Genomic DNA, 11,703 nt, shown 5'->3' on the forward strand with positions numbered 1-11,703 from the left:
GTAATAAAGTCCTAGCCTACCCCCATAGCTTAGACCCTCGAGTCCTGGTAACATCCTCGTAATTTCTCTCTGCACAACTCTAAAGGCGGTGAATATCTGGGAACACATGCTAGAGGACATGGTGGGGGCAGATACAATTATGGTACTTAAAGAGTCTTTGGCCAGGTGCCAGAGCAGCTGGAAATCATTTTGCACATTGGGGCAAATGACATAGGGAGGAAAGGGGACAGAATGAACACGGAGAACTGAGCAAAAAGGTTCCAAAGCAGCAATTCAAGGGTAGACAGGTCTGCAGATAGAATAGGCAGGAGTTCGGCTGAGTGTGAGGATGCACTGTTGGATCAAATTGCATTTATTTCAAAGCGAGAGGCTTGATCAGTAAGGCAGATTAACTGGTGGTGGAAGGGTGTTTTTCTGAGCGGAGGCCTGTGACGTGATGTGCCCCGGGGATCATTGCTGGGACTATTGCTGTTTGTGGTTTATAACAAAGATTTGGATGACAATGTACAAGGCATGATTAGTAAGTCGTGTAGGAAAGAACTGCAGGTGAAACAGTAGATTGAGTCACAGATAATGATTTTAACAAATAGCAAGTATGATATCATACATCAACACACATTAATTAATTGGTTACGGATGATCAACCAAGTTCAGAAAAAGGTCAGTGGTAATATTTGGAAAGATGGATCACCAAACCAGCAAGCCAGATAACACTTCCAATACAGTTTCATGAAGATTATAAGCATCTTATCACGTTATTGGAAGGGGATCAACCATTTCACTAAACACAGGACCCAGAATACTCCTGGCTGAGTATACATGTTTTTAAATTTATTTTGTATAAGGAGTGACACAGAGGGATTCACATGGATCCACTGTGAATGGAGGGATATGGATCACTTGCAGGCAGAGATTAGTTTAACTTGGTATCGTGTTGGCAGAGACATTGTGGGCCAAAGAGTCTGTTCCTGTGTTGTACGGTCTGTCCAGGATTGTTAAGATGCTAATACTATCTTGTTATTTTGTCAAATGCTCTGGTTGGTCACTGACGTTTGGGTCAAAGGCCAGTAAAATCCAAGCATGGCTGGAAAGAGGAAAATAAACGAAAGTCTGATCCAACATGAAAGAAAGTCGAGATTTTATCAAGGAAATAATCAAGGCAAAGCCTGCCCCAGATTATAGTTGTTAACATTATTGTGATCCAGTTGTGCTTGAGGGACCAAGGGTGGATAAGTAGTTTGAAATTTTGAGTAAATAACCAAAAATGTTTAAAACTGTCCATATAAAACTGAGGTGAGAAGGAACTTTTTCACCCAGAGAGTTGTGAATTTGTGGAATTCTCTGCCACAGATGGCAGTGGAAGCCAAATCACTGGATGGATTTAAGAGAGAGTTAGATAGAGCTCTAGGGGCTAGTGGAATCAAGGGATATGGGGACAAGGCAGGCATGGATTATTGATTGTGGACGATCAGCCATGATCACAATGAATGGCGGTGCTGGCTTGAAGGGCCGAATGGCCTCCTCCTGCACCTATTTTCTTTGTTTCTATGTTTGCTGGACGCAAAGAACAAACAAAAATGACCCTGAACGGAATGATAAATACAAACTATGCACCTCAGACCACAACTGCACACAGTACTGCTAGTGTGGTCTCACCATAGACTTGTATGGTTGTACCTTTATGTCCCAGACATTCCTTGGACCACCTTCCCAACTGACCCAGATCCTTTTGTAAACTTACTATATATTTCCTCACTGCCCAGCATCCCACAGGTTTCGGTGTTACCTGCATATTTACTAATTGCAATAACTACATTATCTTCATATTGATAATGTAGATAAAGAACAACAACAGATCCATCACCGACCCCTCCTTGCGCACACCACTGGTCACAGTCCACAATCAAATGAATCAACACATCACAACTACTCTTTGACTACCTCCTCCAAGCCAATTTTGTCATGGAGTCATAGAGTGATACAACATGGAAACATGTCTTTTGGCCCAACTTGCTCATGCCGGCCAACATGTCCCTGCTACACTAGTCCCACCTGCCCGCTTTTGATCCAAATACCTCCAAACCTGTCCTATCCATGTATCTGTCTCACAATATCCAATTCACTAGCTCACCTTGGATTCCTGACTAGCCTACCATGTGGGACCTTGTCAAAGACCTTCCAAAGTCCATATAGACCTACCAAAGTGCCCTACCCCCATCAATCCTCTTGGTGACTTCCCCTCTTCCATTATAGATGAGGCTCTCACTAGGGCCTCCTCTATATCCCGCAGCTCCGCTCTTGCTCCCCCTCCCCATTCGTAATAAGGACAGAATCCCCCTCGTCCTCACCTTCCACCCCATCAGCCAGAGGATCCAACAAATCATCCTCCAACATTTTCGTCACCTCCAACGGGACCCCACTACTGGTCACATCTTCCCATCCCCTCCCCTTTCTGCGTTCCGCAGAGACCGTTCCCTCCGTAACTCCCTGGTCTACTCGTCCCTTCCCACCCAAACCACCCCCTCCCCGGGCACTTTCCCCTGCAACCGCAGGAGATGCAACACCTGTCCATTTACCTCCCCCCTCAACTCCATCCAAGGACCCAAACAGTCTTTCCAGGTAAGACAGAGGTTCACCTGCACCTCCTCCAACCTCATCTATTGTATCTGCTGCTCTAGATGTCAACTTCTCTACATCGGCGAGACCAAACGCAGGCTCGGCGATTGTTTCACTCAACACCTTCGCTCAGTCCGCCTTAACCAACCTGATCTCCCGGTGGCTGAGCACTTCAACTCCCCCTCCCACTCCCAGTCTGACCTTTCTGTCATGGGCCTCCTCCAGTGCCATAGTGAGGCCCACTGGAAATTGGAGGAACAGCACCTCATATTTTGTCTGGGCAGCTTGCAGACCAGTGGTATGAACATTGACTTCTCCAACTTTAGATAGTTCCTCTGTCCCTCTCTTCCCCTCCCCATTCCCAGATCTCCCTCTATCTTCCTGTCTCCACCTATATCCTTTCTTTGTCCCACCCCCCTGACATCAGTCTGAAGAAGGGTCTCGACCCGAAATGTCACCCATTCCTTCTCTCCTGAGATGCTGCCTGACCTGCTGAGTTACTCCAGCATTTTGTGATACCTTCATGAAAAACTTAGATTCATTTCCCACATAAAAAGCCATGCTGACTGTAGAACATGGAATTTTGGAACAGACCTGCCATAATTTCCTGTCTGACTGGTTTGTTTGATGCAACTGATGTCAATCACAAGTCCAGCCTCAAGTTTCTGGGCACTAACATTTCGGAGGACCTAACATGGTCCAATAACACTGCTGCACTGGTCAAGAAGGCACAGCAACGACTGTTCTACCTAAGAACACTGAAAAAGTCTGGTCTACCCCAACAGCTGCTGACGACCTTCTACCGCTGCACCATAGAGAGCATCCTAACGCATGCCATCCCTGTGTGGTACCTCAGCTGCACGGAGGCAGAGAGGAAAGCTCTTCAGCGGGTAGTCCATAGAGCTCACAGCTACCAGCCTTGGAGGGCATTTACAACATACGATGCCTCAGAAAAGCCACCAGCATCCATAAAGACTCTTCACACCCCTGCAACAGTCTGTTCGAACTTCTACCATTGGGCAGACGATACAAGGCCTTCTACGCCCGCACCTCCAGACTCAGGAACAGCTTCATCCCCAGGGCCATAGCTGCTATGAACCAGTCCTGCTGAGCCGGATGGTCACATCGCACAGCGAACCGGCACAGATCTACTTGCACTTTATTCTGTTTTAAAACTGTTCTAATTTGTTTCATTGGATTGTTTAAATTAATAGTGACTAGCTAATTAATTTATTGCATCGTATGGGAGGTGCATTCCCAATCTCGTTGTACCCCTGTACAATGACAATGAAGATATATTGTATTGTATTATATTGTATTGTATGGCACAGTTGGGTAAAAGAGGTGTTATCAAAGGTAGAGTCAACAGACTTTCACAGGCCATAAACGATGTCAGAAAAGTTCATGCCGATCAAACAAGGTGGACGGAGGGAAGGTTATTAATTTCACACTGGTAAACGGCTCAAATATCAGAAAGAATGTGAGGAAAAGCCGATTCATCTATGTTTTTGAATTGGAATCATCTTGTAGGTAAAAGGTGGGGGAATGGAATTGATATTCAGGCTATTATTCAGCAGCACTGTCAGGAGAGGTGGGACACTTGATTTTCCAATACTCCCCTCTGTATCTGAAACCAGCTGCGATGGCCTTGCCTCTTCCCATTCATGCCAAGTTCAAAGCACAAGCTTCCCAGTGAGGCAAAACAGGAAAGCATTAAATACAAAATATGAGTGTCACCACCCACCTTTGCAGGTTCTGTTGTCTGTGACCTTAAGTTGTTTGCTCAAATATCCTGCCTTGCAGGTACAGTTGTAGCTTCCCTCTGTGTTTTGACAATCAGCGCTGGGGCCACACAGTGATGTTCCATAATCTCCCACACATTCATCATCATCTGGATGGAGGAGGAGACAAAAGATCCATGCTTTAATAAAGACCACAAAGGGATGAGTGGCCTGTTGCACATGCCAGCCCTCACACTCCACAGCTGATCATTCCTGGTCCTATCACCACCTGTCCCTCCATCTTCACCATCCCTTGATTAAATCAACATTCATAATGTCAGCCTGGTGTGAGCTCAACAACTGTGGCCCCACAGTGAGGAACAGGAATACTCACAACCCTCTGAGCAAAGGTACCTTTCCTCAGCCCAGGCCTAAACGGACAAAGCCACTGCCTTTCTGCTGCTCTGTTACTTCCACATCTACTTCAGCAAACTTGGATTCTTTCTGCTTATTGTGAAGTGTTATGTCAAGGAGTCTTGCCTACTCCTGCTTCTCACAATCCCCCTCACTCTGCCCCCACCTACTGCATCTGCCCATCACCACACCCCTCCCAGTGGACCCTCCGTTGTTCCCACCCCCCACTACTCTTCCCATATTGATCCACTCTTCACCTTCCTCTCCTATCAAATTGCAGAATCCGCAGCCTTTTCTTGTTTCCACATCACCTCCCAGTCCCTGTCTCTATCTCCACTCTTCCATTCCCCACCTCACTCCATCTGACAATTAACCATTTCATCTGCCATAACCTGGATCCTTTTCCCAAACCCTCCCGCACTCTTTGCAGAGGCTATCCCCCTTGTATTCTTTCAGCCCACATGAAGGTCAGAACCTGTCCATTTTCCTCCGTAGATGCTGCCTGACCCACTGAGTACCTCCAACAAATCTCCTTTTATTGCGCCAAGCTCCAGCATCTGTGATCTCTCGTGCCTCCTAGACTACCCCATGTTTCACTCTCATTCAAATATTCATCACAAGAGAAATAGAACAGGTTTCTTGGACTTTTCACAAGCGAAGGCTTTGGTGTAATCTGAAAGTCAGGGCGGGTCGCTTTGTCCAAGCTTCCATCGCTGATACACTGGCTTTTGAGGCAATGCGATTCTGGAATGAGCAGTCTTCCCTTGGTAGGGTTAGAGACACCTGGTGATTGAAGGTGGGGAGTCTGGGAAACTTGAGGCAAAGTGAGGTACCATGACCTTGCCTCAGCATTCCCCATCTTGGTGTCATGGATACGAGGAGAACTATCCGTACCATCCGCCATTCAGGATTCTTGGAAGCACAGATGCTGGCTTATAGAAAAAGACACAAAGTGCTGGAGTAACTCAGCAGACCAGGCAGCATCTCTGGAGAACACGTACAGGTGACATTTCGGGTTGAGACCCTTGTCGTGGGGTTGGGAGGGGGGGTGGTGGTGGGGGGTGGAGAAAGCTGGAAGAGAAGTCGGGGCAGGACAAAGCCTGGCAAGTGATATGGAGATACAAGTGGGAGGGGGCTGATTGACAGATGATTGGATAAAGGGCAGGCAAGAAAAGACCAACAGTGGGAAATGAGGTTAGAAAAGGTAGAATTATAAAGCCATAGAAAGGCATATAGATGGAAGGGGATGGAGGTGGTGAACCAGAGAAATAGGTGATTCCTGTCTGATTCCATCTTAAACTTGTATACAGATGTTCTTTCCCTATTACCCAATTTGCAACCTCTTCAGTCATGGGCGGCACGGTAGCGCAGCGGTAGAGTTGCTGCTTTACAGCGAATGCAGCGCCGGAGACTCAGGTTCGATCCTGACTACGGGTGCTGCACTGTAAGGAGTTTGTACGTTCTCCCCGTGACCTGCGTGGGTTTTCTCCGAGATCTTCGGTTTCCTCCCACACTCCAAAGACGTACAGGTATGTAGGTTAATTAGCTGGGTAAATGTAAAAAATGTCCCTAGTGGGTGTAGGATAGTGTTAATGTACGGGGATCGCTGGGCGGCACGGACTTGGTGGGCCGAAAAGGCCTGTTTCCGGCTGTATATATATGATATATGATATACAAAGTTCTCTGCTGGTCCCGAACTTTAATCAAATGGCCTTTAAATGACTGACACAAGTCAATGTGGACTTACGAACACCTGCTTCCAATATTCCAACCTGAGCTCCTGTCTAATAACAACATAATGTGCAACTCCAATTTAGTACCTTACAGCAAGGTCCAAATTTATCCCTATACAAAACCAATTAAAACTTGGACATTCAGACAGCTATCGATAACATCCCATCTAAAAGGTTATCATGCAAAATTAAAACATGCGTTTGTGGAACAAGGTGCTTATTTGGAGAGAGAATGGGTTGGCTCACAGAAAACAAATGATGAACAGTCAATCCTCTGAGTGTCAGGTAGTGGGGAACCACAGGGTTCAGTGCTGGGATGCCAGCTATGTACCACAGAGATGTATCTCTTATGCTGCCATTAAATTAAAGATTTGTATGATGGAATTAAATGTGACTTCTCCAAGTTTGCAGATGACACAGAGCTGGGTGAGAGACGAGGGGAGGGTGCAGATGGGCTCCAGGTTCATTTGAACTGATCCTGAGAGTGGGCAGACACTTGGCAGATGCCGTTGAATGTGGATAAATGTGGGCTGATGGACTTTGGTGTCAGTGACAGGAAGGCCAGTTAACTGAGTGTTGTCAGATTGTTAAAAGGGGTGGCACCGTGAGACCTGGTGCCCATGTGCACCAGTGGTGGAATGGAAGCATGTAGACACAGCAGCTGATAGGATGGCAGATGATCGCTTGGCCTTTGTCGTGGGAGGGTTTGAGTTCAGGAGCAACAACCTACAGGCACCTTGTGAGTGCTCCAGGAGTACAGTGTGCTGTTCCCACATCAGAGGAAGGATGATCTGATTACAGAACAAATTGAGCAAAGGTTTACGAGACATTCAGGTTTTCCAACTGAACGGAGAAAAACACTCACTTCTTGCAATTGAAAGGAGAAGGTCACAATATTAAAAAGGTCAGATCATATTTAGGGAGCAACTGACAATGGGAACAGAAGAATGGAACGTTTAAGTCAGCAGCCACTTCATGAGACACATGACGTTTTGTAGCTGAAAGCAGTTAGTATCCTGGAGTGCCGGCTCCAAGTGGGTGCATGAAAAGGAAGGTCGACACTAGAGGAGTGGCCTCTTGGGAGTGACTGTGCTGAAGGTAACAGTGAGGCTTTAGCTGGACAGGGGTTGGTGTGGGGGTGATGCTGGGGCTTTAGTTTGACAGGGTTCGGTGTGGGGGTGATGCTGGGGCTTTAGTTTGACAGGGTTCGGTGTGGGGGTGATGCTGGGGCTTTAGTTTGACAGGGTTCGGTGTGGGGGTGATGCTGGGGCTTTAGTTTGACAGGGGTTCGGTGTGGGGGTGATGCTGGGGCTTTAGCTGGACAGGGTTCGGTGTGGGGGTGATGCTGGGGCTTTAGTTTGACAGGGTTCGGTGTGGGGGTGATGCTGGGATAAGGTGGGGTCAGTGCTTTGTCTTTCTTTCGTAAACCTTCTGTTGTCCAGTACTGTAGTTAGGGGAGGTGGAGAGGAGGCATCCTCCTCCTGCAGGATGTGGGAAGTCAGGGAGACTTCCAGTGTCCCTGAGGACTACACCTGGGTGAGGTGTGCTCAGCTGCAGGTCCTTACAGATGGCGTTAGGGAACTGGAGCAGCAGTTGGATGACCTCAGGATCATCTGGGAGACTGAGGAGGACATAGTGAGGTGGTCATGCCGAGAGTATGGGCAGAATGTAGACGGATGATCACCAGGAAAGGGGGCAGGCATCGAGTGCAGTCATCCCCTGAGGCCATTCCCCTTGACAACAGGTATGCCCCTTTGGATACTATTTAGGGGGGACGTCTGGTCAGGGGAGAGCAGCAGCAGTCAGGTGTTTGACATTGGGCGTGGCTCTGAGTCACTGCAAGGAAGGATGAAGTCAGGCAGAGCCACAGTGAGAGGGGACTTGAATGGAGAAACATGGGGCTGCATGTGTTGGTTTATGAACAAAGAAACAAAGTGCTGCAGTAACTCAATGTGTTCGGCGGCATGTTTCAGTTTGGGATCCTTCATCAGACCTTTCAAACTTCAGGATAAATAGCCTCTGCAATCAGTATTCCTGACCTGAAATGTCACCTATTGAAGTTCTCCAGAGATGCTGCCTGATGGCATTATCATGTCATTATCAAGGATGTCATTAAGTTGGAAAGCAGACAGAGTAGACATTCGAGGATATTACCATGACTTTAGGGAGTGAGCTGCAGGGAGAGGTTGGGCAGTCGAGCGAGGACTTTATTCCTTGGAGCGTAGGAAGCTGAGGGCTGATCCTCCAGAGATGTAGAAAATCAGAGGGAATTGAGGTTGACACAATGGCACAGCTGTTTGAGCTGCTGCCTCACAGTGCCAGAGACCTAGGTTTGATCCAGACCTAGGTTCCATCCTGACCTTGGGTGTCATCTGTGTGAAGTTTGCATGTTCTCCCTGTGACTGTGTGGGATTACTTTGGGGTTTCTGGTTTCCTCCCTCACGATGTGTGGGTTTGCAGTTGAAATGGCCCTCTGCAAATTTCCCCGAGTGTATCGGGAGAGGACCAGAAAGTGGGATAAAACAGAACTCATGTGAACGAGTGATCAATGCTCAGCATAGTCTTGGTGGACTAAGTGTTTGCCTCAGTCTGAAGAAGGATCTCGATCTGAAACATCACCCATTCCTTCTCTCCCGAGATGCTGCCTGATCCGCTGAGTTGCTCCAGCATTTTGAGTCTATCTGTTTTCATGCCTCATCACTAAACCAAATAGATACAGTGAATGCACAGTCTTTTACCCACAGCAGGGGAATCAAAAACAAGGACACATGTGTTTATGGTAACATGAGGGAGGTAACCTCAGAAGGCAGTGGAGGCCAGTTCTCTGAATGCATTCAAGAGAGAGCTAGATAGAGCTCTTAAGGATAGCGGAGTCAGGGGGTATGGGGAGAAGGCAGGAACGGGGTACTGATTGAGAATGATCAGCCATGATCACATTGAATGGTGGTGCTGGCTCGAAGGGCCGAATGGCCTCCTCCTGCACCTATTGTCTATTGTCTAAAATGCTGGATTGAATTACATAGAAACATCGAAACATAGAAAATAGGTGCAGGAGGAGGCCATTTGCCCCTTAGAGCCTGCACCACCATTCATTGTGATCATGGTTGATCATCTACAATCAATAACCTGTGCCTGCCTTCTCCCCTTTATCCCTTGATTCCACTAGCCCCTAGAGCTCTATCTAACTCTCTTTTACATTCATCCAGTGGCCTTCTCCTGCACCTATTGTTGACTCAAGGGTAGTGGGGATATGGTATGAGCTGCCAGAGGAGGTAGTTGAGCCAGGTGCTATCAACAACATTTAAACACACTTCGACAGGATAGGAAAGGTTTAGGAGGATATGAGACAAACGTGGGTGAATGTGAAGAACATTGATGGGGCATGTTGATCAGCATGGATGAGTTGGGCCAAAGGGCCTGTTTCCATGTTCTATGGCACTGGCTCTCTGGCAGATACCTGGTTGGCAAGACTGATCAATGGAGTGACTGTGTTAATTAGGGGCACCTTCATTAGAGTTTAGGAGAATGAGAGGGATGTCAGAGACTCTACTGAACACCAATAGAACTGGAAGTTTGGATGCAGGAAGGTGTTCCTGATGGTCAGGGACTCTCGGGCCAGAGGTCACAGGCTAAAGGTCAGGGCTCAGCCAGTTCAGAAGGGGGTGACAGGAAATGTCTTCTCCCAGAGAATGGTGAATCTGTGAAATTCTCCACCACAGAAATGTGTTGAAGCCAAATCATGAAATACAGTATATGTCAGTTGTAGGATATTTCTGGGGGATAAAGGGAACAAGGGGTGTGGAGAAAGCTGTAACTGGACACACTGTGGGTGATCAGCCGTGACCATTCTGAATGGTAGAGCAGGTTCGATGGGCCAAATGGCCTGCTCCTGCTCTACATTCTGTTCCTGTGATACCCAGAAGCCCACCTCCTTTGGGCCAGTCTGTAAGTGTGGACGTTTGGACACAACAGCCTCCCAACTCACCTCCGACTCCAAGGGATCCTTTACTTGTGAATAGTCCAAGACAATGAGCTGCTTATTTCTTTTGCCGAGCCCTGGCTGGTGGTAACGACAGAAAGGATAGTAATGAACGCTCTCAAGTGAAATTGTATTCTGACTCACCAACACACATGCTATTGTCTAGTTTTATGTATCCAAACGTACAGCTTTGAGCTTGAACTAGAAACATCAGGTGGCTGTTGTAAATCACTGCAAAACAAACCAGAACAGGGTCAGATATTGGTTGAATCCATGTCCATACATTATTCCGTTCCCACAGAGTTGCAAAGAAGGAGATTGATTATGGTTAATGCTTTGCCAATTGACGACATTAACAGGAAAGTTCAGCAGCTCCTCAAATATGTGATGAAGAAACTGCTTAGAGCTGTTAAAGTTCGTCATATGGCAGTTAGTCAAACAGCAGGGAAACGGGCCCTTGAGTTCGTGCAATTGCCCACCTCCATTCATCCTACATTTTATTTGCACTTCTCTGCCACTGGATCCTCGACGTTCTGACCCAGAGACCATGAACAGTAGGGACAGGTAAAAACATATCCTCCACAATAACTCCCAACACAGGTGTCCCACTGGATCTCTTCCCAGTCCCCGGCTACACACCGATACGTTCATGACGGGCTGATCAAATTCAGCGAGAGGGGAGGGGGGAGAGGGGAGAGGGGAGGGGGAAAGGGGGGGAGAGGGAAGGGGGAAAGGAGGGGAGGGATGGAGGGGGATGGGGGCCAGAGGAGAGGGGGGGGAGGGGAGGAGGTGAAGGGGGAGTGGAGAGGGGGGGGAGGAGAGGAGGGAGAGGGGGGGAGGACAGGCGGAGAGGAGAGTGGGGGGAGGAGAGGGGGGAGGAGAGGGAGAGGAGAGGGGGGAGGTGAGGGTAGACAGGGGAGGGGGGTAGAGGGGAGGAGGGGGGAAGGGGTGGGGGTGGGGAGGAGGGGGGAAGGGGAGGGGGAGAGCGGAGGATAGGTGAGAGGGGAGGGGGAGAGGGGAGGGGGAGAGGGGAGGGGGGAGAGGGGAGGAGGGGGAGAGGGGAGGGATGGAGGGGGTTGGGGGGCAGAGGAGAGGAGGGGAGAGGGGAGGGGGGAGAGGGGAGGGAACGAGAGGGGTGGGGGGTAAGGAGGGTGGAGAGGGGAGGGGGAGAGACGGGGGTGGGAGAGGCGAGGGGGAGAGATGGGGGAGAGGGGAGGGGGAGGAGAGGGGGGAGGGGAGA

General features: G+C 48.5%; 1 protein-coding gene across 1 annotated transcript in view; it reads right to left on the minus strand.

The window, feature by feature from the left end:
* The window catches only part of LOC144610560 (adhesion G protein-coupled receptor E3-like), a 95,695-nt gene that overhangs the window by 66,847 nt on the left and 17,145 nt on the right, over nt 1-11,703 (minus strand). The window contains exons 4-5 of the mRNA XM_078429364.1: nt 10,608-10,694; nt 4,361-4,507 (exon numbers count right to left, since the gene is read on the minus strand). Coding sequence (XP_078285490.1) covers nt 4,361-4,507; nt 10,608-10,694 — 234 coding nt within the window. The remainder of the gene's footprint in view (nt 1-4,360; nt 4,508-10,607; nt 10,695-11,703) is intronic.

The sequence above is a fragment of the Rhinoraja longicauda genome, chromosome 37, assembly GCF_053455715.1.
Source record: "Rhinoraja longicauda isolate Sanriku21f chromosome 37, sRhiLon1.1, whole genome shotgun sequence".
Taxonomy (NCBI): Eukaryota; Metazoa; Chordata; class Chondrichthyes; order Rajiformes; family Arhynchobatidae; genus Rhinoraja; species Rhinoraja longicauda.